Raw genomic sequence first — 27,441 nt, 5'->3', positions numbered from 1 at the left:
TTCGCCAACTCCGATGATGCAGGGCAGGAACAGGGGGTTAGGATGGTGTTATTTTGGGGCACCATTTGGGGGGACACTGGGAGGGGGCTGTCATTAAAGGGCCTCAGGGTAGGTTAAAAAAAATGGATCTGACAGACTAGATACATTTGCAACTAGGTGAACGCTATTGGCGTGGCATAGTTGGGAGGGCAGTGCCCTGGTATGGCCCATGTCCAGGGAGGGCCAGTTGGTGTAGGCAGTGCAAAAAGTGACAGGGGAAAGGGAAGGCATGCGAGGCAAGGTGGACCTCAGTGCAGGGCTGTCTCTGACTGGGCCCTCACAGCGGTAGTTGCATGCAGCCTTCAGCAGGGAATGTGGTGGCAAGGGATAAGGTGAGTATGAAAGGTGTTAGGAAGAGCAGGGAGGACATGCCAAGGAGAGAATGTAGGGGGCGGACCCACCTTTGGGCAGGGATAAGGAGAGTCAGGAGGGCAGGAGGGGCAAAGTGATGGGGCATACAGAAGGCGGGTGCAGGAGAATATGGGGGTAGTAGTGGAGACATGGCGACAGAGCAGAAGGGGCATGGAAGGAGTTCCTGAGTAAGAGTGCAGAGTAAGGGGGGCGGGGCAGGATGCCCTTCCCAGTGGTTAAACGAGGTGGGGAGGGTCCAGCACAGTCCCTCCAGACAGGGGAGCAGAGCAGCGTAGCGGGCTCGGCTCCTACCACAGCACAAGGAGGGGGCAGAGATTTGGACGCTTCTATTGGGGAGAGCAGCGCAGGAAGGGATTGGAGCAGTCCCTCCGAGAAGACGACAGAGGAGCATTGAGGTGGACACTCCATGCTGGTGAGAGGAGGACCAATCAGACCCAAGTGAGCTCACCGAACAAGAATGGTATATGCCATTGGAGAAGGATGGTGGGGAGGCGGATTGGATGGTGTAGGAGGAGAGAGGGCAAGGGGGATGCAGAGAATATGGCGGAGTGTGCGGAGCAGGAGGAAAGGGTGGGGGAGGCTGGAGGTATGGCAGCTGTGCGGTGGAGGTGGTCTAGGCGCTGACCTCATGGCCAAGCAAACAGGCAGAGTAGATCTGCTGATCATTTTTGTCCCTGCAGCAGGAGTCCCATCAGGAATGAAGGGTGGGGTTGCAGTGACATGGCCTGGATGTCGCAAGTAGAGATGGACCGGACAGACCTCTGAGAGGTGAGCAAGGGAGAGAATGGTCTGCAGTGTTGGTCAGGTTAGGGGTGCAGGGAGCAGGGTTTGGGGAAGGAGGAATCCGCTGGGGCTGCTGTGGCATTGGTGAGGGTGGATGGGAGGAGTAGGAGCACGGTGGAGGTACAGAAAAACATGACACCAGATAAGGAGGTCCAGATGGCAGAGGGGGCAAGTGGGCCAGGGGTTAGTAAAGGTAGTTGCCACACATGGGTATCACAAAGCCTTTAGGTGCACACTTGATGGCAGCCACCAAAGAGAACATATGGGCTGGGGAATTTGTGGATGTCTTTAAACTTTTGCATAGGGGAGTATGGCCGGAAGCGTGGCCCAAGGTCCCAGTAACGATTGATAATTGGACATCTGCCAATATACGCCAGTGTGTATTGTAAGAAGTACCCACCCATAGAGGAGCGTGGTGTTGTTCAAATATATGGACCTCATTAGGAAGGAGTTTTGGGGGTTTTGCATGGGTAAGGCATGATGAGGAATTTAGGGATAAGGGAAAGACCAAACAGTGGTGTGGGGTGAGATTGACATGGATTTATGATTACAGTGGATGGCACGGATGCAGCCGGCACCCACGTTGCATACAGCAAGCGGCTTGGCTGTGCCTTAACAGCCCTTTCATAGTCTCCCATCCTACTCCCGCCTTATATGGGGCGGAGGCAGGGGCAGCCATCCAGTGCATTCTGGTTTTTTAGCAAGGAAGTGTGTCAGGGTGGTCTGTAAGTTTCGGCATGAGTGCAGCAGGTGCGCGGCACACCACCCTGTCACTCAATGTTTTGCATTGGAAAACAGGGGAAGTGGTAGGGGTGCAGAGAGGTATTGTGGGAGAAAGGCCTATATTCCTGTTAAGCTGGAAAAGTTGGCGGAATGGCTGAGCTTTTACCGGGACAGGGCAGCAGCAAAGATTTTGGGTGATGGGTTTCAGGAGGGTTTTAGGTTGGGAGATCAGGGACCCGAGGGTGAGAAGGTGGGCTGAGAACTTGAAGTTTGCAAAGGAGCAGCCAGACATTGTTGAGAAGAAGTTGGCAAAAGAAATGGCAGAAGGGATGGTAGTAGGACCATTCTTGGAGTTGCCTGGGGATTTGGTGGTGTCCCCTTTGTGACACCACTAAATCAAGAAGGTGGAGGGGGAATTTAGACTGATTCATCATTTTTCTTGGCCAGAGGGGATGTCAGTGAATTATTTCATTGCGGAGGAGGATTATGCAGTGTCCTATGCGAGAGTGGATCATACAGTGGAGCTTGGGAGGGAGAGTGGTAGGAGTGCATTTTTGGCAACGTGTGACAAAGTCAACGTCCAGGTTGCTGCTGGTACATCTGGAAGGTTTCTGGTTGTTGGGGATATCATTTAAGGATCAGATATTTGTTGATAATGAGCTGCCCCTGGGGTGTGCCGTGTCCTGTGCACTGTTTGAGCATTTCAGCTCTTTCCTTCAGTGGTGTTTTACTTGCATATCAGGTTTCAGGCAGGTGTTGCATTACCTGGATGATTTTCTATTCATCAGCTGCAGGGAGATTGGGAGAAGCTAGAGGTCTTTCAGGGGAAGGAGGAGTTGGGGGGTTTCCTTGGCAGAGGATAAGACTTAGGGGCTGGCATTGGTCTTGACCTTTCTGGGGATAGAATTGGACTCTGGTGATGACCTCACTCTTGACGGAGGACAAGGTGAGCAATTTGGTCCGGATGTTGGCAAAGGCAGCAGGGGGCACGCAAGATGGCGCTGTTATACATGCAGAAGTTGCTGGGGCACTTGAATTTTGCGTGCACAGTATTGGTCTCTGTGCGCACATTTTGCAAAGACATGGCCTAGTCCATGGCTGGGGCGAAGCAACCGCACCACAGAATAAAGGTGTTGGGTGCTCTCAGGGATGACTAAGGTCTGGTTGCGTTTTTTTGAGGATTTTAATGGAGTGTCAATGTGGCAGCTTGGGGACCCTGTGTCGCGAGATGTGCAGGTATTCTCGGGGCGCTTCAGCGGCAGGAAGATTTGGGGTTTAGTGGAGGGGGAGATGGTGTGCCCAATGCACTGGAGAGAGGGGGAGCATTGCTTTCTTGGAGGTTAACTTTAATGTGGAGAAGACAGCAGTGGTCAACGGGCAGTTGGCTAAGGATCAGCAGGTGTCCAGGCTTTTGTGCGAGTTTGTGCTGCAGTGCCTGAGGTGGAATATTTTGTTCAAGGCACGTGCGTGGAAAGGATAACAGCATCGCTGATGCTTTATATAATTTTTCAGTGGCAAAGATTCCATGGATTGACACTGGATGCACAACAGGAAGGGCACCAGATCCCAGTGGAAATGTGGCATCTAGGAGTGAGAGCGCTGCATTTAGTGTAGGAGTTGCTGGCTACAAGTTCCTGTGTGACATACATGATAGCATGGTTAGACCTCCTAAATGGAGAGTGGGGGTGGGAGGGGCACGGTCCATCGGGTCTGTCCTGCCTGTATGTTTGTTTTTGTGTGTATGTTGAGAGGCAGGTGTCTGGTCTGTCTGTATGTTTGTTTGGGTTTGTTTCCACCTTTGTCTGCCGGTTTGATCATTATTTGTTCATTGTCAGTCAATGCTCGTAATGCCAGTCTTTCTTTTTTTAGAGATGTTGTTAAATGTTTCTAGTTTTTCTCTCTCCAGTTCCTCAATCTTCTTAAGCAATGCTTTTTCAAAGGTTATAGATTCCAGAGTAATTCCATGTGGGGGTGGATAAAAGGTGGATTTCCCCGTAAGATTGGTGGCACTCTTTTCTGATTCTGTATAGGTGATATTATCAAAGTATTATGAAAGTATTGCTTTAATCTGATTTTGCAGACTAATTGTGCTACTTCAATTCGGGTTTGAAACGGATCATGTATGGTGGTAGGGACGAAAGATGACCCTTTTTCTAGGAGATCATGCTGATCTTTAGTCAGTCTATTTCTCCCTAAGCTGTTTCGAAGGTCTTGAGTCGTTGGCAGGTGGATCAGTGTATACCTGGGACACGTTGGTGCTAGGTCTCTATGGCATTTCTTGTCGGTCATGTATTCGATTAGTGTCCTCATCACGCCAGGTCACTGTCTTTCTCTTAAGGGCACTTCTCAAGGGGCCGTTGGTATCCGTCCTCGTCCCTTGCTCCGAGTTACCCGTGGTGATCCCCATCCCATCTACAGGTGGGATTTTCCGGTACCATTCAACCAGTTACTGATACATAGACACATCAACTCAGAAGTGTCCGCCCAACCCTGATGAATGTGGCGCTCTTGCCACTGAAATCGGAAGGTTTTTTTGTGGCTTCCATAGCAGGTTTAGTCCCAGACGAATAGACAATCAAGAATCGCCGGACTTCCTGATCCATGACTCCCCTAAAAAAAGATGGGAATCATCAAGATTTCTGAACTGGATTCTGAAAAATTATAATAAAGACCAGAACAGAAGTAAAATATGGGAGATTTCAACTCTTGAAGAAAAAACATGAAAACATACAAATAACTGGATACTACCTTTTGAGATAAATGAATATAGGTATCCAATAGGAATACGGTTACATGTATTTCTTTTTAATACCATGTGGATAGAGAAATTTAATAAAAATATATTTTTTCATCTTTGAAGCAGTTTTTAAAGGAATCTTAAGTACCTCACAAGAGGGCGAATTGAATCTAAAAAAGAAAAATAATATATTTTTTCAACACCTTTACAGAATTGGTTAATCTGAGTTCTCTAATGTGTGAACATATAAGGGTAGACTCAGGTATGAGACCCCCCCCTCTCCTTTTGGTCCTTTTGTGTCAAGTGAGCTTCATTCATGACACAAACTAACTTACTAATGATCACCTTTATAGCCCCATGAGTTCACAGGTGGTCTGTTTGCAAAATTCTGATGTCACCCAAAACTGACATTTCCACCACATTAGCTATTAAACAGGTGTATATGTTTAATGCCTATAACATATAGCACAAGGCCGAGGGCAGGCTATAATCTCAGGAGGGCTTTGAGGTGACAACTGTAGCAACTCAAACAGCAATAGTACAACAGTGCAAAAGTACACTGAGGCTAGCCATGACTATATAACGCATTGGGCGTTAATATAGAAATAATGTAATAACATGCCTATTTACTATCCCAGTGAAAGCAGGCCAACCCTGAGAAGTGTGTGTACCGTAACAATGAGGTTTTGCAGCCTTGTTGAGAAGTGTTCATACTGCATCATTAAAAAAATTGCAGCTCTTCCAAAGAGTGATTGCACTGCCCTGTGAAGAGGCAGTGAGATGGCATGGTTATGCTATGTTAAAGGTTCTTGTACCACACACTGTTTCCACCTGTGTGGTCTCTTGGCACTCTGGTAGATCTGTAATGCAAGAAGGGTGGCAGGGTTTGTTAGTAGGACTGAGCGGGAGAAGAGCAAGAGAACTGAATTGCTGATGGCCGCATCAGTTCAGGGAAACCGGTCACATACATGGTGCGTTTTTGGTTGGTAGCGGTCATGGTGTGTTGGGTGATTCACCTTCATGCAGACTGCCTAGAAACTGGGAACAAACCTAGACTTCAGACTCTTGACCAGGTAAAAACTGTTTAGGACACCAGAGTAGCTTGGGTTCTCTGTGTGGCTCTTTCAACATAAAGCGAAAACAAGCAAAGTTAAGAGATGTACATCGTTCGCCTTCTGTTGAAACCTGACCCAACAAAGGGTATACTCCCAAGAGTAAGGCAAACAGCAAAGTGTAGCAGTCCAAAATAACAGACTGCCCAATCAAGAGTCAATACGATATACAAACTTTCTTTAAACAGACCAAATGCAATAACTAAATGGAATTTACTAAAAAGGGCATGTACATATAGTTTTGCAAAAAAAAAGTTGAGGCTTTCTTTGGAATTGAACTCTACAAAGACTTTGGCACTGTAGTTACTTAAACTGTGAGAAGAGTCACTGGAGATTGACTGGCGACGAAGGAGCTATATCAGTAATTGTGAAACCAGGCAGACCATTTCACGAACTAGCCTCTTACAGGCCATTGTCATGGATCAATGCAGACGCTAAAGTGTTTATTGGCCACTCCGTCGCCCATATATGTCCTTGCTGGTGCACCTGGACCAGTCGAGCTTTATTCCCAATAGATCCACAGCTTTAAACCTGAGGCAGCTTTTTTGTATGATATTGCAAATTAATCCATAGGCTGCGGCGGTTGCTGCCTCACTAGATGCGGATAAAGCCTTTGATTCTGTCTCATGGACATTTCTGTTGAAACATTGCAAAATTTTAAATTTGGGGGATACTTTAAAGAGTGTGTGCGACTGTTATATGTTTCTCCAACTGCCAGGGTCCGTAATGTAGTGCTGTAGCAAATATTTAAATTGGGTCGGGGACACGGCAGGGATGCCCCTTGTCCCCATTTTTATTTTCCCAAATGATAGAGCCTTAAAGCGTGGTTGATGAGGAGGCGGCACAGGCATAGAGGTAACAGTATTGCTGGGGCACCACAGATCATTTCACTATACGCAGACAACACCTTGCATGTTCGGGACCCAGAACAGACCCTCAAGCCCACAATGGAGGAAGTGCTTACGTTTACATATGACTCTGGTTATACAAAATCGGATTGTTTTCAGCTAACTAGGGGTGTGACGGTATTCGTTTTATGACGGTACGATAACCCTCTTGCCAAATGACGGTATATCGTGGTTATCGCGGTATAGCAGGTGGAGTTAACTAATCTTAACAAATATTTTCTAAAAGGTCATAAATTGACAGATGTATCATCACAAACAAAACCAGGCACCCAGGGCCAGAATTGGGCTTTTCAACATACTTTCCACTGAAATGCCTTGCTTCCACCAAACACAAACACACGTGTGGAGAGGAGGGGGTGGGGTGGAGGCCTGCTGCAACTGGCAAAGCAAACTGAATAGCTTTTCTTAAGTGGTCATTTAGGCTTTTTGCTCCCCCACTGGCTACTGGTGAAGATGAACATGTTGCCATCTTGATAACCTGCATGCCACAGATCAATGGAGGGTGATGGTAGTATACGCTTGTTCTCTCTCTCTCTCTCTCTCTCTCTCTCCCACAGAGATGAGTTAATGTCGCAGTGTGACTTATTATATGTAAATTCAATGATAGAACCAGCGAAATCCCCCATTGCCATATGTTTAGAGAACATTATCCATTATAAATATATAAACCCCAAAGCCGCCACCCCAAAGTAAACCCTTTTCCTTCTTGGCACTGTATCTATTCTTCCTATTGCTAACATATTGATTTTGTGTAAGGCACGTGTGGTTTATGGAATGGCATTAAAAACTGCTCCAACTGAAACTACTTGGCAGACGGCACATCCAACAGTGCAAAACCAAGACTGCGCAGCAATTGCTTACTGCAGCCTTTCCAAATCAGGTTGAAAAGCACACTTAACGGTATGAACGGTATAAACAATGTGACGGTTATTATTGTTCAATTAAGTGGTTCACGGTATCTTTAACGGTATACCGTTATACCGTTACATCCCTACAGCTAACAGATGGGATGTTGTGGCCAACTGAACTATTGGGAATTCGATGTGACCCAATGGATGTTTTGGTGTCCCCGATACAGTACTCATTAAATGTGGACAATCATGAAACCATTCCGAATTCTCTCGCTGTTAAATTGAATCTATGGCCCAGGCTCCCCACCTCCTTATGCCAAAGATTGTCATTGTAAAAAATGGTGATGGTCCCTAAGCCGCTATACTATTTCAGAACTATCCCAATATGGCCAGCGTGGGCATTCTTTCCTAGGTTGTGGTCTTTGGCGATTGAATTTATTTGGGGGTGCAGGGACGGTGGCTCAAATGAGCTGGGAGAAACTGAATCCGACAAACAGGGAGGGCGTGCTGTGCAGGCGCTGTACACGGTGGTGCCCACAGACCTAAAGGCTTTCCTTCTTAGCGACCGCCATGCGGACTCTTGTGCTTTTGACCCGGTTTGTACTACTGTCAATGCATAGTCTTGTATGTTTAAGAGACTTGGTATTACAGCCCCATATTGCAGTGCAATCCCCCTGTGGAATTGCCTGGGTCTCTGTCCACCACCCCACGTATGATTCCGATGTGCAGGTATCCTGGGATGGGGAATACGCGGATGGTACTGGGGACCTATACCCGGGCGGGAGGTATGTGGCGCTAGAGAGGATTGTGGCGAAATTGGGTAAGAAAAACGTTACAATATTTTTGGATGAAGGCGGCTGCTAGACGCAGAAAGCAGTCGTTTCGCAGGAGCCAGCAACTCATGGCTGCATTGAGGCGGTGGTGTCAAGCGGCGATACTAGTAAATTGATTTCCAGGCTGTTTTCAGGCCAGTCAACTCTAAGAATACAACACGAATTAAGTGGGAACCCGACATGGCTGTCGAGATCCAGGACTTCCAATGGCAGAAATATTGTCTCCTCACAAAGGAGGTTTCCCTTCACGCAATATTTCGTCTGATGCTTAAGGTCCTCTACCAGTTGCACTACACTGGCTCGGTTATTCAGGTTCTCATCGAATAGGAGTGATGAATGCACAAAATGCGGAAGGGAGTGGCCCGACTCTTTTCATATGTTCTGGGATTGTCCCATGTTAGGGCGTTTTTGGCAAGAAGTACCAGATGTACTGTATGCTTTGGTAGCTATCCCTCGGTGCTTCCCCTCCTAAATACCTCCTGGGTTCAGTGCTGGTGTAAAGGTTGTTTAATCTTGGTTGCATTATTGCCCAAAAAAGATGCATATTAAAATACTAAGTCCGAAACAGCCCCCACATGCCGGGAATGGCTTACGGAACTAACATACGCCAATGAAAGAGGGATATGCGGCAGTTGTTGTGGCGCAATGTCCTGAGGACATTTGGGGACCATTTCACGACTACCTCTCCTGCATACAGCGAGATGAGGGAGCGCATTAAGATGTTCTGTGAATGGCCTGTTAGACTTATGCTGGGCAATGCCTCTTTGATCTACTGAGCGAGATACATTTATGGACAGCGCACAGCTATTGTTGAATATTGTATTGTGCCTGGTCTGTGAAAGTGATTTGTACATTTGTTTGCAACATGACTGCCTGTTCCTTAAAGTTTTTTAAAAGGAGGGGGGGCGGGGCCGAAAGAACACCTCGGGAGAGAGTTTTTCTGGATGCCAGGGACAGAGTCCTTTGGAGGAGGATTGTTGGGGAGACAAAGGGCTATTAGTGCAGTAAAGGAGGGGGTTAGTGCTGTTTGCGCAGACAGGCTAGCCGAGGTGGTAAAAGAAGGGTGTACGAGGTATGGAAGAAGGAGGAGCGTGGAAAGGAGGGTAGAGGAATTGGGGTGTAGTAAGGGGGGTAAAGGGAGGGAACAAGGAAAATGTATTGTTTGGTTTCATTGTTAATGGTCAATAGTTTGTAAGGCCAAAGAGCCAGGCTAGCGGTTTGTTGTAAGCTGTGGCCCGTCACATTAAAGCGACCTTTTCCACTACATGCGAGTCTGGGGGGGGTTTGTGCAGTTTAGCCCAAGGCGGCTTAGAAATAACAATAGCAAATGCACTAAAGGGCAGCAGAGGGGGCAGGCCGTACAGCCATCTCGTTGATTTTGGTGCGAGCAATTGCACTGCACTAAAAGTGAGTGGATCCAGCTAAAATGTTATGGTCTTGAGGACAGAGTAGGTTTCTCAATGCACCCCTTTTCTTCCAAACACAACATAAAAGTGTTGGCTAATCTTTGCAAACAGTTTTCATTGAAGCCACATACGTATGGGAATGTGTCAAATATACGGCAGATGTAATAGTGCCGTTTCGCATTGCTCGAATGGCGACACATGACACAGAACGGGTCTAGACACTGCTACGCACTTGCTCGGTTGTTGCCAAATCACTAGTCATGTTTGCAAGAGTGACAAGTGACCGTAAGCATTTGTGCGCCGGGCTGGAACCTTGAGAGAGTGTTGAGAAAGACATTTGACGGTTTGAAAAGCTGGGTGAGGGTTTGAAAGTGCCAGGTCCTCGGCTTGCTGGGTGCAGCCTGCAAAGTAGGACGATCACGCTGGTGTAGCTGCAATCGCTCATTTGGCAACAACCCTAGCAAACGGATTACACCGGGGCAGCCCTTCTGTGGGAGGTTGGCCAAAGTATCAAGGAGGACCTGCAAGTGTGGTACGAGTGAAGAGAATGTAATGGGTTGCCCACATGGAGGAGGACTGCGTGCGAGCAGCGTTTCATTGGAACTTTAAAGACATGTCGAAGAAGTGAAGGCGATGCCTCCCTTTTGGGATACAGTTGGTGCGCCAACAGCTTAAAATGGGATGATGTCCTGCATTACGTAGTGAGGAAACCATGAAATGTTCCCACAGAGATGCCAACATTGGGCTATCCTTGCATTATGCAAGTGTGGCGTGTTGACAGATAGCCTGTCAGCTGGAATAACAGGAATTGGGGTCACAAGCTTCGTGGAGTGATTTCCCTCACTGTAGCAAAAGAAATGTGGACGAGGTGAAGGGTGGTGGTAGGGTTAAGGGGGGTCGTTTGACCAGAGTATGGTGTTCTGACCAGATAGCTGGTGAAAAGTCTAGGTCTTCAACAATCTTTAGGTGTCTGAATGATTTTTCTCCAAGTTTGCGGATAACTAAAAATGAAACTGCAGAACCTCTTTCTCGTTTCAAAAGGAAAGGGTTTTGGTGCCCAATGCAAAGATAAAGTTTATGCTTGCCACTCCCCTTCTGTCACCCTACCCAAGACATTTGGGACATTTGGTTCTCAACACAATTAGGACTGTGTTAGCCATGACTACCACTCTTAGTATGAGAAGGGCAGGCAGTGGCTCTCAGTGCTGGAAGTGGGACAATGCCATCTGGTATGAGCAGGATCGCCAGAGTTTTTTTGATCTGTAAATTATAAAATGATAATCGTCACCTTCATAATGCAAGCATGTACTTTGAGACAGTAAACCAACATCCCCAGCAGCTGCCCTGCAATGGCAAGACGGTCAGTTCAACTGTCACATGCATATTTTAGACCCCATCTGCTGGAACCAAAAAGGCAGTGGTGCTTTTTAACCGTGTCCAAACATAAATGTGCACCCCAGCAGTCTGAAGGGCCGGCTAAACAAACAACCACCATGAGGGTCACACACCGGCCGCCTCCTCCTTGATCACCATCTGGGTGCGACATAAGAAGGCAAAGGACAATGGTTACAGCAGCCTGGATTGATCCCTTATCAGGGTTGCTTGAGACCTCCCCGCTGGCTGTCGGGGTGAGAAACCCTCCAACTAGTTGATTCACCTTTGGACACTGCTAAGCATTAGGCTGGAAGCTTATTGGGAGTACAGTCTACTCCAAAGTCCTCTGCCAGAAATGTGTAACCCCAGGAGCTTTATGGAGAAGGAAAGCCTTTCTCCCTAACCATCTCATGGGCCAATTTGGGATGACCAGAAGACTGGACATGACCTACTGCAACTGAGACACTACTAGCCAAGGCCCTGATCACTGGATATGACGACCCCTCCAGAGTCTACAGACCATCATGGTATGGAACAGACGGTTGAAGAAATTACACATTTTACCCCCAGAATGTCTCCCAGCCTCTTCAATGCAACCCAAGCTGCAAGGGAACCGTCAGACACCCGATCGCCTCTCAATCTCGGAATTTGCCTCAACGCTGATGCTCCATATCTTATACTCACCAGTCTTCTTGCATCCCCAACTCGACACCACCTGCCTGGTCATCAGCCTCTGAGCTTCAAACCACTGCTGTAGTACCACAGCACAATGTTGAGCCAGTAGAGCCCACTTACTGTGGAAGGTAAGTATCCCTTCCTCAATGAATCCAAATCCTGATAGCGCCTAGACTCCATTTGAGACTGAAAACAAGGGCTCGACACCATTAAGCTCTGAAAGATCAGAGAAGGACAGATCTATACATCCCTGTCCCCCTGCCCATGTTAAAGGACCCTAGTTCCTTAAGCCCCCCTTCTCTACCTTCTGAAAGACATTCATTGATGGACATTGTGCTGCCAAATTCTCTGCCCGAGCACCACATCGCCCAACTTAGAGTGCCTCTTTAAAAATCTGCCTTCAATTGGTTTTCCCTTACAGGGAAAACCACCCCTCCCACTCTTCTCTTGGAAAAGGTGCTGCTGAAGGAATTAGGTGGGGTCCCCTCCATCCAAATCAGTAATAGATGGTGGGAAGTATGTAGGTTCTCTCTTGTCCTCATATTGTGCGGTGCTGGCTTACGTAGTAAGGCTCTTTTGTATCACACAATGCCAACACGGCGAGTAAATGAGACTAATAGCAGGCATGTCTCGCAGGTCCCAGGGACATGTGGTTTCTCCTGTCCAACAGGAGACATGCCTACTCTTCAAGTTCTTTGGGGGAAAATCTGTTCTCTTGGCAAATGCTTATTTTGTCAGTGCACTGAAGTTGTGAAAGGCAATTTTATTGGAATTCGCGTGTTTTTTGGGGGAGGGGTCATTTCAGTTACTGTGACGTCACTTGCCTATGCGTGTGTCAGAGCCCACCCCCCACCTTTTTTAGGGCTCGAGTCCTGGGCATAACTATGCCAGCAACGAAGTATCCAGCAACACTCGGGAGAAACCCACTTTGTAGGATGGCCACACTGGCTTAACTGAGAAAACTACTCCCTCATACCATCACAGGGGCCAGATTCCACACAGACATGGAGATAGAGGACAGATCTACCAGCTTCAGAGTCATCAACGAGAATTGAGGATGAAGACTCAGGGAGAGATGGGAGCCTCCATCTTTATGGTCCCTTGGTCGGAGTTTTGAATAGTGATTGATCCTCTTCTCAAACACTGAACTCCTTTGGTGGATCATCTACAGGCCCAGTTGCCCCTCATCAGCAATCAAGCAGGCCCTGTTATGTTGGATGGACTGCAATCACCTCACTAGAGGAGTGCTGCCGTCACCCCTCAGGCCCATGTAGCAACAATGGATTCAGGTGTGGGGGCGAGGGCGAGTCTCACTGCACACATCAACAATGTACCTGGGCAGAGAATCACCTTTTGTCCCTGGCAGCAGTACACATTTGGAGTTGACAATCGGGTAGCGGACTGTGCAGCATTACCCATCCGCTGAGGCCTAGTCTCTAAATCCACAGATCTTCCACAGTCGATGCCGCAGGGTTGGCTACTCCAAGGTAGGTCCCTTTGTGTGCTCAATCAATGCAAAAACACTGCTGATATTGCTCGAGGTTCTCCAATCTTGGGTCATATATGCCACAGCAATAGCATGGACCCCTGCTTCTATATACCTTCCCTCCCCACTGACCCAAGAAGTTCCATATACGAAAGAAGTTAAATGGTTCATACTGCAGAGGGAGTTGGCTCAGGCACCAGAGTGAATCCCTCCTCTGGATCCTTGCCCACTGCAGTTCCTTCTTCCGAAAAGCTCTCTTATGGATGTACCTCTCAGTTGAAGTTGAAAGGGATGAGTTCAAACTTAGAGGCTATCTCATAATCTGGTATTGGCTATTCAGAACTCTTGCCTCCACCTTTCAAACCTACACAAGCCATTGGAATTCCTTCCACACATGGTGTTCAATTTGCTCTCTGAAATGTATTTTTGGATGCTAGCATTTCTTCACGAGTGCTTCCTCTTGGGTTTTTCAGGGTCTACCTTGTTGACTGCAATTCAGGCCTCGAATCACGATTAGGCAACAACATTGTAGAGACTCTGGCTGTCTTTGCTCTCAGGTGCTGCGAGTCCCACTCCTGGGGTGTCAGGGGTAAGAGTAGTCCTTTTTTCCCCCACACACCTGCCGGGGTCCTTTATCGCAGTGAGGTCATGGATACCAGTATGGCTGGCAGAGGCACAAGTCTTGCTCCAGCAGCAGGTCACCCCCAAGGTTCCTACCTGTCTTCACCTCACAACTGGAGGACTTTGAAAATGACTGCTCTCTGTTAAGATATACTCTTGTGCTGAAAAAAGTGCTCCAGAGCCACAGGTAGGGAACACGCTTCTCTACTAGGTTCTGGGTTACAAGGTGACACAAATGGTAAGTTCATGGGTAAGTAGAAGGTACAAGGATACATAGGAAGACATCCCCCGGCCTCCACTCCCACAGGCAAATCACTGCCACCCCGGACGTCCGTGGCCAGGTCAGGCTCTGACAGCAGACACTGCACCACACTAACACACCGACAGGTGAAACCATGCAGGCAGACACTGTACTGTAAACACAGGAGTTGGGCTGCCACAAACACAGACCAGTGGTTCGTTATGCCAGCAGGTCGGGTTTACAACACAAGACATACAACAGGCCTCCCTCCACACGAGTATTAAGCAAAATGAGCATTAAAGGCATGGCAAACGAGAGAAATGTTCTCTAATCGAGTCCAAGGTCCTAGCGCTACAAAGTCCTTTAACAAAAAGGTGGTTCTGTGGAGGCATAAATGTCATTATACAAAAAAAAAATATATATATATATATATATATACACACACATACATACACACATTTCAGAAGCCATAGCTAATATCCAATAACAAAGGCTACGGCAGATATTCTGCAAACTCACATTGCAGGAACAGCTAAAATACTGAGTAAGCACAGCCATATCCACTTCAAGCTATAAACCACACAAAGCAACACTGCGACACTTGGTACATGCAAAATACCATAGCAAGTAACAGGGCCCACATGACAACTTTTGATTAAATTCCAATAACATGCATTGCCATATTCAAAACGTTTTCCCTAGAACAAACTTCAGTACAGTGCACCCATCAATATCTGCCGCTGTGGCTTGCTCTGCAAAATATCACGTGCAAGTACCACTAGATAAAACAAAAATCACACGCCAGCCTCCACCCTATGCGCACCCTCAACACATCAGCAGGAAATCGTCAGATGATAGCAAATGAAATGCGACCATGCCGCCTCCAGCCGCAAACCCAAAAACGAAACCGTTGTCACAGTACTTTCTTGATTTCCAAATTAACAGCGTTGAATAATGTGCGCTCCGTCTCCTTTTGCTACATATGATAAACTGTTACCTCTCTGATGTCAAATGACACCGACTTGCAAGCCTGCCCAGCTGGCTCAGCAGTTCCTGACAGTACGACACTGGCCGCAGACATCCACACTGCCCGCAACGCCGGCACACCAGCACAGACATTTCCAAGAGCCGCTGACACGCCATCCCACGCCCCAAGGTCCATTACTCTAGCACTTTGGGAATGGAACAGACGCGTCTTCCTTGTTCTGAAACTTCGAACACTTACCGGTCCAAACCATCTCCCCACGGAGCCCACGTGATGTCACCAGAACAAAGTGAGTCACCAAGCACGGCAGATCTCCTGACTCCAATGGTCCTTCAGGGAGCAACTGACCTCTCAGATGTAAGTTAACTGGCAGGGATCCCTGGACTGCTGTGATACTTCAACACTCCAATGACAATCCCTACGGTAAGATCTTTATTTAATGCATCGCCACACTCAAGTGACTGAAAACACTCCCTGGAGTCGACGTGACCCCAACTGGGCCAGCCTCAACAGGGCCTGCAATTGCCACCTTGCAGATCAAACTCACTTGAGAAAACTTGACACCATTCATATACCAGGAACCTTTCTTCTTTCCTCTAGGCCACCCTGGTTCCAGAATTTTCACGTACATAAGCTTGCAGAGCGTCCAGTAAACCGACCTAAGCCTGGTCAATAAGAAGCAGGTTGTAGGCGTAGAGAAGCCTATCCAAAGAAAAGCCAGCTAGTTTGAGGAAAGCTTCTTGCGCTCATTAGCACCCTATTGATGTCAGATAAACAGATTGAAGAGCACAGGGGCTAAGGAGCAGCCTTGCTTGAGACCCTTCATAGTTGGAATTGGGTCAGAATGCAAGCCTTTCCCATACAATTTTACTCATAGCAAAGTCTTGGAGTAGAGATCTTTGATGGCTTCTAGCAGATCTTCTGGACAATTCCATTGCTCCAATTTTGCCCATAATGTATTACGGTCTATTGTGTCAAAGGCCTGAGCAAGGTCTATGAAGGCTAGATAGAACTTGGTTTCTTCTCTTTTGTACGGATTTTTCAAATATTTAACAAAAAAAACATTAAGAGCCGTGCCCACTCCTTTCACGAAGCCAGATTGTCGGATGTCATAATGCCCCACATTAATACTTCAGTTCATAAGACTTTGTAATATTAGAGAGGCAAAGATCGTCCCCGCCGCATCCAGCAGGGCAATCGGCCTATAGTTGGAGTAAATAGTCCTGTCTCCCTTTTTAAAAATGGGGCAATTGATTTTCCACAAGGCCGGTACTTTGACTTTTTTGATTTAATCAAAGAGGACCCACAGAAAGGAGGCCCACTGCTCTGGATGCCTCTTAAGCATGGCTGTGCAGACAAAAATAAACCAGTCCCATGCTAATCAACATCCACTCCCTCCATTGGTTTATCTAGGCTTTTATCACAGAATGAGGCCATAAGGCGAGGCTGAATGTATGCACATATTCCCGCTAGGCCCAGGAGTACCCAGCCATGCAGGCTATTGGGCATCACAATGAGCACTTGCTGGAATTAGCAAAAATCCAATCATGGATCTTTTTAGAAATCTTCTGAGACAAAATCCGAAGAACATGAGATCGCTTCTTATCTTCATTCAAGAGCATGAGCAGCGCCACAATATTATAGATTGGCAATGCAATCTAATCTCAATTTAGTGGCAATGTAATCTAATCTCAATATCTTTCATTTTAATCAAGAAATTGAAAGGTAAAGCCCCGCAGTGACACTGGAGTAACATCGAATATCTTGCAACCAAGTTGACTTTTCTTGAATACACTAGACAAAGTTATATTGCAATGACACTTAAGCGTAATTCCCCATTGTAAACTGTGCAGATTTGTTATGCAGCTGAGACTAAACCAGATGCCCTCCTTGATGACATGTGGAGCTAGATATGACATCCCTAGGGACAAAGGCACATGTATGATTTGTAAGTCTGGAGTGGTCCTGAAGGTACGCACACTGCGCATTTACCAGATGCATTATTACATGCGTAACAGTGCTTTAACCATCGTAGGTATCCGCACTGTACAAAGCCAGCCGTGGAAGCCAGAGCCATTTCAATCCGCAATTAGGAAACACTGTGGCCCAAACAGGAAGCTTTAAGGTAAACCTTGCCTGCCCTGCCACCCCACCAAACTGTTCAACCCAGCCCAACTAGCTGCCTTGTATTTAAGCCGCAGCAAATGCCATAACTTGCTCAACAGCCATAGTAGGTTTACAGACTCGCCCTTTTTTTAACTTACAGGACCTCTGGCGCTCTATCCTCTATTGATGCTCACATGGACTCGTGACAATGCCATCATGAGCCGTCGACAGCCCACAACATTGGGGGCCACCAAGAAAGACACAGACAAGGTTGGTGGAGCACTGGCCGTCCACCAAGGAGAATGATTTTCTCACAAAAAGTTTTAAACCCTTTTAATACATCCTTCATAGCTGCCTTACATGTAGCAAAGATCAGCTATCCACTAATTCTACGTATCTGTAGGCTCCTCCTATTGGGAGACCTTTTCTATGGAATAGCAGCAAAGAAGTGGGCACCACTTTGTAATCTTTACTCGGATACTAATTTTTTAGAAAATTAGTTTCTTATGTGATTTCTTGTCCAAAAATTGTAAGAGGGAGCCAGCTGAGATAAATGAGGAGACACCCAAATCTAAACTCAACTAAAAAAGCAAAAGACCAAGTACACAACTAGGTCACTCAACTGCTCTCCAGAAAACCCAACCGGGTACATTGATAATGCAAATTCATCAAAAGTTTAATGTATTTCCGAAATTATATGTTCACATATAATAACCACGTTAGTCCATTGATTTTTCAAAAAAAGAGAGTTTTTATCAACAAATAGTTGCGTGAAGGCATAGTAATCTGCCTCGTGGTGTGAGGCGTTACCAATATTTCCTTAGCGAGGAAGGAAAAGCCACTTAACATCTCATGTCAGACAAAAACATTTGCCAATGCATTTCGGATTCATATATCCTTCTTCAGGGCAAGTCTGCAAATTGTACATGTGTCATATCATAATATTCCAAAATTAATGTATCGACAATAATTAAATGAATAAAGTAAATAACATACCAATAATTGTTGTGGTGGAAAAGGTCAAAATTGATAGATGCGGATAACAGGAAACAGAAGGAGAAGAAGAAAACAGCAGTGAGAGGGCTGATGCATATAAAATTGGCAAGAAATAAAAATTCGAATAGCATTTACCTGACTGAGTAGTAAAGTGCTTGCATGCGTGGTGGCTTGGTGTGCGAAAACATGTGGACGGCAGTGAACTGCCCGGGAAAATGTCAGCGCCGTAGCGCAGCCTTCGGAATAGGCTGAAATGTAATGAAAGTACCATAAGCTATGGAAGCAGACAGGTACGATCAGTATAGATAAATATAAAGAAGGCTTACCGTGTGACCAGCGAGCGATAGAACTGTTCCTCTCGCTAGCTCACTTGAAACTGCGATGCACGCATCGGCGCGTTGTCAGGACAACGCCTCTTGAATCTACCACGTGACCGCGTTCCCGAAGGACATGGATATTTATCTATACTGATCGTACCTGTCTGCTTCCATAGCTTATGGTACTTCCATTACATTTCAGCCTATTCCGAAGGCTGCGCTACGGCGCTGACATTTTCCCGGGCAGTTCACTGCCGTCCACATGTTTTCGCACACCAAGCCACCACGCATGCAAGCACTTTACTACTCAGTCAGGTAAATGCTATTCGAATTTTTATTTCTTGCCAATTTTATATGCATCAGCCCTCTCACTGCTGTTTTCTTCTTCTCCTTCTGTTTCCTGTTATCCGCATCTATCAATTTTGACCTTTTCCACCACAACAATTATTGGTATGTTATTTACTTTATTCATTTAATTATTGTCGATACATTAATTTTGGAATATTATGATATGACACATGTACAATTTGCAGACTTGCCCTGAAGAAGGATATATGAATCCGAAATGCATTGGCAAATGTTTTTGTCTGACATGAGATGTTAAGTGGCTTTTCCTTCCTCGCTAAGGAAATATTGGTAACGCCTCACACCACGAGGCAGATTACTATGCCTTCACGCAACTATTTGTTGATAAAAACTCTCTTTTTTTGAAAAATCAATGGACTAACGTGGTTATTATATGTGAACATATAATTTCGGAAATACATTAAACTTTTGATGAATTTGCATTATCAATGTACCCGGTTGGGTTTTCTGGAGAGCAGTTGAGTGACCTAGTTGTGTACTTGGTCTTTTGCTTTTTTAGACCTTTTCTATGGCCCAGAAAAAGGCAGTTCCATCTAAAAGCCGAAACTGGACGCAGCACTCTAGGTATACAGACCCGTTACCTATGGGTTTGGCGCGCCCTACAAATTAATAAACAAACAGCCCTAACAATACCAATTAACTCATTCCCTGACGTAGACCTATGGTTAGGTCACCGTTCCGCCCGGCATTTGACCCCTCAGAGGTCAAGAGAGAGGATTTATATACTGAGCATACCTCTATTAGCAAGCAGAATTAGGGAAAGTTTGTTACATTGCCTTTATCCATGTATGTATGCGATTACATGTTTTAGTTACAATGCTACCTACATCTGTGATAATGGAGCACAAGTGCCACCCTATATATTTGTAACGGCTGCACATACTAACTTTTGCCCTTTATACACAGTGATGAGAACGTTTTTTCATGTATGGTAACATTTTTGAAATGTCAATGCACTACTGTATGTGATGAGTGAAAAACGATAAAATAATTTAACTTAAAACATTGTTTACAAGCTAAATAAATTCTGTGTAAACCTGATCTAGAAGCTAATTTATGGAAGCCCCCAGCAAAGAATTGGCCATAAAACACTAAAAACGTACATGTATGACTGTGAATAAAGATATGTGGCAGTACGGCCCAATCGTTTCATTATTCGTTTAGCCCATAGTCCTCCCATAGTCCTCCCACTATCCAGGCTGTCCCTTTAGTTACTCCGTCCAGAAAAGAACCAGGCATCTTCTCGCTCAGTGCCCTATTTTACGTGGCAAGTATTATCAATATCTGTACAGGTTTGTGCATGAGGTACAGAATATTCAGACTAATCCATTGTGGGCATACTGGGTCTATGGATCCTCTAGGATTTTAGCTTCTGCGCCAAGTGATATATGGAGCACAGAAAATATGTTGACAATTTGGAAATAGCAGGCAATGTTGTAGAATTAATAGATGTATATACATTTTAGAATTAACTATGTGTAGGACTGGATAGATTCCAAAACTATTGAAAATATTTAAGGTCATCAATATCCACTCATTACCACCCCTTTCAGGCCAAGTGAAGACAGATGACACGCAATGGGAGCAACTTAGTCCAGACCAGTGGCATCACGTCAAAGAAACCATTATACGAGATATTATAATTTCACCGATTTCTGGGCATGGGTGGAGTCTTTAGATAGTTGTGAGCTACAGGTGCCGGCCGGACAAGAGTACAATCTGTCAAACCCAACCGTCTACTGTTGAAATAGGTTGGAACTGAGGCCCCTTAAGAAAAAAAGGACTCTCGGGATGAGACTGACAGTTATCGTGGGCAAATCCTGCCAGACAGACCTGTCCCTGGCCTGCCCTTCAACCCGGACATCAATATTTCCAGGGGGTATCTGATGGGCTTATTCAAGCATATGTACGCTCTGTTTGCCCTGCCTCTTCTAAATGTAATCTCAGTTGTACTAAGAACTTGCCAGTTGGCAAGGATTACATGCCTGTGATTGCAGACAAATCCTTAAGAGATTTTGTCACGGACAGAAGATATGTTCTGATGACGGGTTTTGTAAAACTGACTCAAAGGAAGCCCTCAAAATAAAGTGCTGGCCTAGTTATGAACAAAATCTGGGCTGGGCGTCATAAAATCGGGATTGTAACATTCTGCGCAGGGTAGAAGACATCTGATGTTCCCAGAGCAAGAGGGGCTGTGTCCTTGGGGTGGAGGTAATCTGCCTCACTTGAGCATACTTAAAGACCTTCGCAACGGGTTTTCCAATCAAACTTGTACTTGACATGGCCTAATATTGTTATTATTTTCTTTTGTAGTTTTGTGGTTGTGTTTATTTTGTGTATCGGTGCTCTTGCTGGCAGAGCCCTGGTACCCGAGTGCTTAAGGCATTATACAAGTGTATAAATAAATAAATACGTTAACCCTTTCATCGATTTAATGTTACGATGTGTATGTTGTAGTGTGGGAGGTTACCACACTAATAAAAACGAAGAAATTAGCCCCCACCAGTTCCCATGCATCTGGAACCCAGGTTGCTGCTATCCTCCCATGTACACTGCGGTAAAATAGCTCAGCGGGTGCAGCACTTGCTGCTGCGATCTCTGTGTGATCTGGAATCCTGGCATCCTTTGGAAGTCGATAAACTAGTACCAACTTCGATTGGGTGATATGACATGAACATATGTTCTATGCAAAGCGCTTTGGCGCAAGTGCTATATAAATACTATCATTCTCCTTATACTCTCGATTTTCGACCAGTGAGCATGGATGGTAAAGTGTAAAGAGGTGATTTAATACATCGAGGGGCAGACTGTCGCTGTATGTACTTCATGGGGTATGTAGTTTATGGTGAAAGGTAGGCCAGTGATACGCTGGTGGGTGAGTCGGTTGCTAAAGGACCGGTTGTGTGGGCACATGGATCCACGAGTTCTCGAGGGCCTCACAGACGCCACCAGAAATCCCGTCTCCTAGGGCTGACATTAAATCGTATGACACATGCTATCTATTGACATGACACGTTTTGGTAATTGGCTGTTGGTTTTTAAGTGTCAGTTCCTGCACTTCCCAGCCGGACTGCAGTGATGTCAGAAGGCCTAGTATCAGGACAACACCCTCGGGCAGCAGCACTGCCTATAATAGCACTTCTATTTCTAGCACCGAGCGTGAAGGGGACCTACTGCGCGATACAGCTCCTGCCTTTACTCGGGTCCATAGGTCACTTGTACGTTGAGTTTTCTCCACGTAGCAAAGCCTCTGGGCCTCGACTCAAGGAGGCTGCCACCAGGCAGCACCAGGCAGCACCAGAGCAATGACTGCCGAAGGCAGAGGCCAGGTCCGGCCTCACAGAAGGCGAGGGGGCTTGTGCAACGTACCGAACTTCCATCGGGGTTTCATGTATGCCCTCAGTCAGCGGCGCAACAGCATTGAGCTGCCCGAGCTTCCAACCCCCCCACCCTCCCCCAAACCGAAACTGTGGCCATTGTTGGCTCGACCTGGCTGACCTACAGAGACGTGTCCGGACAGAACAAGACACAAACAATAAACAGTGCCTTGGGCTGCACAGCTAACAAAGGCCCGGCAATTTCATTGTTAGTGACTGCATTCTTATGCATACATTTGTAGGCAATGGAAATCGTGATGTGGGTTAGTACTTGCATGCCAGCCTTGCAAGGGGAGTGATTGTGGGGGTGGGGTTAGAGAGGGGACCAGAGACTGCTCGTTCTCACAGCAGCGCGTAAGTGAGTGCTTTCAGACTTAAGGCGAGAGCTGACTGCTTGTAACATTGAAGCTGCACTAGAATAGTCTAATTAGAAAGCGTAAAAAGATGCCCTCACAAATAAGTGTGCCCCTCCCCCGCCGCCTCTGAAGGTAGCGCCTCAACCAACTTTTGAAGAGTGAGTCCCCCCAAGAAATGTAGCTTTCGTTGTGCCACTGGCCGCAGTGCACATACATTGATGGGTACATGCCAATAAAGTGCGTCTTTCAGTACACTGTCCTCTATACGCAGCTCTTTGGGGGCGTGGTCATTTGCTTGTGCCGTGCATGGGTGTGTAAGGGACGGATTTATGCATGTCTTGGTTCTTCAAATCTGATACTTCCATGAGAAGGGGGTGTGGTCAGTATTCCTTTATGAGCCGGTGCGATCTCCTTGTAAGAGTGGGTATGGGGGGGTGGGGGTTCCTCTCTTGTGTGTGTATGGCATCGCCATGTAGAAGTCCACACGAGCAATCCGTGCGGGGGCGCCCCCTTCTGAAGGTTAGGGGGTACCCTATATGTGTGCCCCCTGTAGGCATGCATGTGTGAGGAACATTACCCGATCGATTGGTCATCTGGGGGGGGGGGGGTTGTCTGTCTCCCTGCAGGGTGCTGTGGGCGGACGTCTAATTGAAAGAAGCCCAGAGCATGGGTGGCTTGAGTCAGGGGCTTAGGGGCTGTCTCTCTCTCGCAAGGAGAGGGGCGCTTCACCTTGACTGGCAGCCTCCGCCGCCAGGCTGTGCATGTACGGCGTCTCCCAGCGCTCCATCACGGGCTTGCCCAGGATCCGAAGGTGCTCGTCTGTCTGGTCATAGCCGGCCGCCGCATCGGTCCATTTGTCCTTGCAGTCCTCCCCCTGAGAGAAGATGGGGGCGACATGGCAACTAGAAGGTGCTTCGGGGCAGCTCATGACGGAAGACAGAGTGGAGAGAGAGAAAGCCTGAACCCAGCGGAGAGGACTTTATATCAGAGGGCGGGATTCCAAGCGTCGGGGAGGGGAGAAAGTAGCGAATAGGACTGGGGGGAAGAATGAATAGAACGCGTCCGACGAAATCCGGCAGAGGGCAGCCTATGTGGGTACACAGAGGGAAGATATGGAGGAGGAGAAAAGAGCGGGTAGGCGGGGACTTCGCGTAGATTAGCTGCAGAACGTGACAAGTGAAGGAGAGGAGGTGGAACAAGACGAGGACCTTGGCTGTGCTATTAAACAACTACAGAGTTCCATTGATAAGCCAGTAACACAGCAAGCATTAAAATGACATGACAAAACAAAATAACCAGCTTTGATCACTTTTTAAATTTTACTACTGTTACAGGGCTCAGGTTCCTTCTGGCGCCCCTGTGAGCCCCCCACCGCACACAGTCTCACACAACACATGTGTGCATGTTAGGTCGCTCTGCGGTGGCATGCAGCAGAGGGATGCTATTTATAGCACGTGCAGCGGAGTGAACATCACTCTGCCACGTGTGTACGCCTTTAAAGGGGCAGTACCACACTCCTTCTTTTCATAACAAAAACAAGAAAGAGGTAAAGTACACACAAGGCATAACAACACACCACACACAAAATAAACGACCCATTTAATCACAGCCACCCCAAGCCCCATGAGTCACTTTCCAGTCCATGGGCTGGTCTCACCAGTTCAGGGGTCCAAAAAATCGTCACTCAGGTGGGTAGGCTTCCCCCTCCCAACCCTTTGGGGATACCTCCTGCCCGCCTCCCGGATCGGGCCCTCCTCATCTGTGTTCCCCTGTCCTGGGGAACTCGGTGGATGGGCCAGGCCACCGCCTTTGTCCAGTACATCATTGCAGTCCCTTCTTTGCAACACCTCTGGTCTGGCTTCTCCAACTTTCTTAAAGAAGCTGTCATTGCGATTGATAGTGGCAGTCCCATCCATTGGATCAGGCTCATGTGTCAAGGACAGCTTCCCTTGTGGGTGCCTGTTCTTTACCAGCACCTCATCCCCCGGGGCCAGCTGCTGGGGCCAGAGACCTCTCCTGTTCAATCCTGAGACTCCTCTCCCGTTCCACATGAGCATTGTCAATGACGGCCGGCTCTCTCTCACCCAATTCCGGGAGAAGGCCCCTGGGACATCGCCCGAACATGGCTTCAGCCAGGGCCACACCGGCGGATGCAAGGGGGTGGCTTGGTACTCCCATAGGAAGTGGTATAACGCCCTCTGCAAACCATGTCCCTGGCCATGAGCGATGCAAAACACCTTATTCAGCGTCCTCATAAAACGCTCCGCTTCGCTGTTCGCCCGAGGCCACAGAGGAGTGATCACTGGGTGCTGGATGCCATACTTCTCCATTAGCTGGGTTAAACTGTCCCCTTGGAATGGTGGACCATTGTCCGAACACAAAATCTTAGGCAGGCCGCGGGGTTGCAAAGATCTTCTCCATTGCCACCTTGTCGAATGACATGGACTCAATGAATTCCACTTCCGGATACCTGGACCATTCAGCTACGACCACCAGGTAGTGCTTGTCCCGGCCTGTGGACCCACCGTCGGCGTGGACAATCTCTGAGGGCTTGGTCCTTCTTGGCATGGTCTCAATCAGGGGCTCCCTCTGGGCTGGGGACGCCGCCTGGCACCACACACAGGCCATAACAAAATCCATGACCTGCCTTTCAAGGTCCAGAAACCACATTTCTGTCGCAGGCGAGCCTTGGTCTTGGCAGTTCCCTGGTGCCCCTGGTGCACCAACTCAATGACCTGGGTGACCTTGCTCTGCGGTTTCACTATCCGGTCCCCTCGGAGTAGTAGTCCTGACTCCACGAACACCAGCTCCTTCCTCGAAGTAGTAGTCCCGACTCCATGAATGCCAGCTCCTCCTTGACCCTCCATAGTTGTTCCAACGCCGACCTTGCTTCTTGGGTCCGGAGAGCCAACGTGTCCACAACCGATTTCCATGAGCCCTGTTGAAGGGCTGCCTTCAGGATATGAAAGCATTTGTCGTTGGTTGCTGCCTTTTGCAGCTCCAGCTCGCAGATAGGTATTGAGTTGGGTGTGGCCGCCTCCACCACCAGCCTGATGTGCTCGTCGGCCTCCTCCGTACTGATGCTACTTTGTTCCTCTGGATCACCCCACAGGTGTGTGGACAAGTAGTCAGCCGCATTGTTGTAGCCGGGCCAGTACACCAGGGAGACTCCATACTCAAGCAGTGCCAACATCCATCTTTCAATGCGGGCCGGAGGCTTGGACGACGACCCAGCCAAGAAGGCCAGAAGGGGCTGTCACCAGCCGTACCAGCACGTAGAGGCGGAAGTGGCGACATCCTCTGTTCCGTCTCTGACAGCACCTTGCATAAGCGACCGGCAGGACCTCACCATTGGCATTCGTCTGTGTGAGCACTGCTCCCAGACCAAACGGGTTGGCATCCACCACAATGTCTGATGATAGGGCCGGGTCAAAGAAAGCCATGGTGTCCTCTGCTGTCAGTGCCCCCTTCACGTCCTCAAATGCAGCCTGCTCAAGGTGATCCCCGCTGCCATGTGACTTCCTTCTTGGTCAACGCCCGCAGTCGTTCTGACCGAGATGCAATGTTCCTGATGAACCGGCCACAATATGTGACCATTCCTAAGAAGCCTTGGACCTCCGATATCTTCTTCAGGGGCCGTGCCTCCACAATGTCCTTTCCCTTCCGAGGATTCAGCGACACGCCCCCTTCCTTGAACCCAAAGCCAAAGAACTCAATCGTCTTCTTAAGGAATTCATACTTGTCCGGGTGTAGTGTCAATCCAAGAGTCTGGAGCCTTTCTAGTGTTTTGGCAAGTCTGTCCAAGAGCTCCACCTCTATCCTCGCAAACACCGGGTTGTCGTTGCTGATATTTAAGACGCCATCCAAATCAGTGAGGGCCCCACGGATGATGTTTTGAAACGCCTCTACCACCGATGACACACCAAAGCTCAGGCACTTGTACCGGTAGAGGCATGGTGAAAGTTGTTATATATCGTGAGTCCGGATGTAGCACGACCTGATGGTATCCAGCCCGAAGGTCAAGCTTGGAGAATAACTGGAGAATAACTGCACCCCCTGCAGTTCTGTGATAATGTCATCAATCGTGGGGGTAATGTGACGCTCCCGGTTGATCACCTTATTCGGGAGCCGCATGTCCACACAGATGCGCACAGAGCCCGGTTGCTTAGGCTTTCTGGCGATGACAATGGGAGACACCCAGAGGTTCGGGCCCTCAACCTTCTCGATAATTTCCAGCTCTACCAGACTGTCCAGTTCTTAATCCACCAGGTCGTGCAGATGAAATGGAACCTTGCAGTGTTTCAGGGCCTTTGGTTGGATGGACTTGTCAATGTGGAGCCTCACTGGATCACCTGCCATGTGGACGATGCCTTCAAACAGCTGGCTGTACTTCGTCCGGAGCCCCTGCATATCCTCCACGTAAACTGCATATGCAAAGCTCACAATGCCCAGTGCCTCTGCTGTTGCACAACTGAACAGGGTGTTGCGGCTGACCGTTATAACGTAGAAACGGGCCTTGATGGACGACCACCGTGTTCCACGTTGGCCACAAATGCCCCAGCCAGCGGGATAGGTTGTTCACCACCAACCGTGAAGATGCATGCTTTTGGCTTCTGCAGCTTGGGCGGCACCACCATGGCATCGCAATGCATCTTTTCCATAACGTTGACAGACGCTCCTATATCCACCAGCACCGGCACCATGGACTCATTTACCTTGTTTGTTTGTTTGTTTGTTTGTTTATTGCATTTATAAGGTGCACCAGTCCCAGGAGTAG

General features: G+C 47.6%; 1 protein-coding gene across 1 annotated transcript in view; it reads right to left on the bottom strand.

Annotated features, from left to right (window-relative positions):
• Positions 1 to 23,628, bottom strand: part of GAMT (guanidinoacetate N-methyltransferase) — a 37,214-nt gene extending 13,586 nt beyond the window's left edge. Inside the window, exon 1 of the mRNA XM_069646767.1 lies at positions 23,394 to 23,628. Within this exon, the coding sequence (XP_069502868.1) occupies positions 23,394 to 23,592 (199 nt within the window). The 5' untranslated portion in view covers positions 23,593 to 23,628. The remainder of the gene's footprint in view (positions 1 to 23,393) is intronic.
• Positions 23,629 to 27,441: the final 3,813 nt, after the last annotated feature.

This window comes from Ambystoma mexicanum, chromosome 1p (genome assembly GCF_040938575.1).
Source record: "Ambystoma mexicanum isolate Mex_15411 chromosome 1p, UKY_AmexF1_1, whole genome shotgun sequence".
NCBI lineage: Eukaryota > Metazoa > Chordata > Amphibia > Caudata > Ambystomatidae > Ambystoma > Ambystoma mexicanum.
Note: the sequence above shows the minus strand (reverse complement) of the source record. Positions and strands in the feature narration are given on the sequence as shown.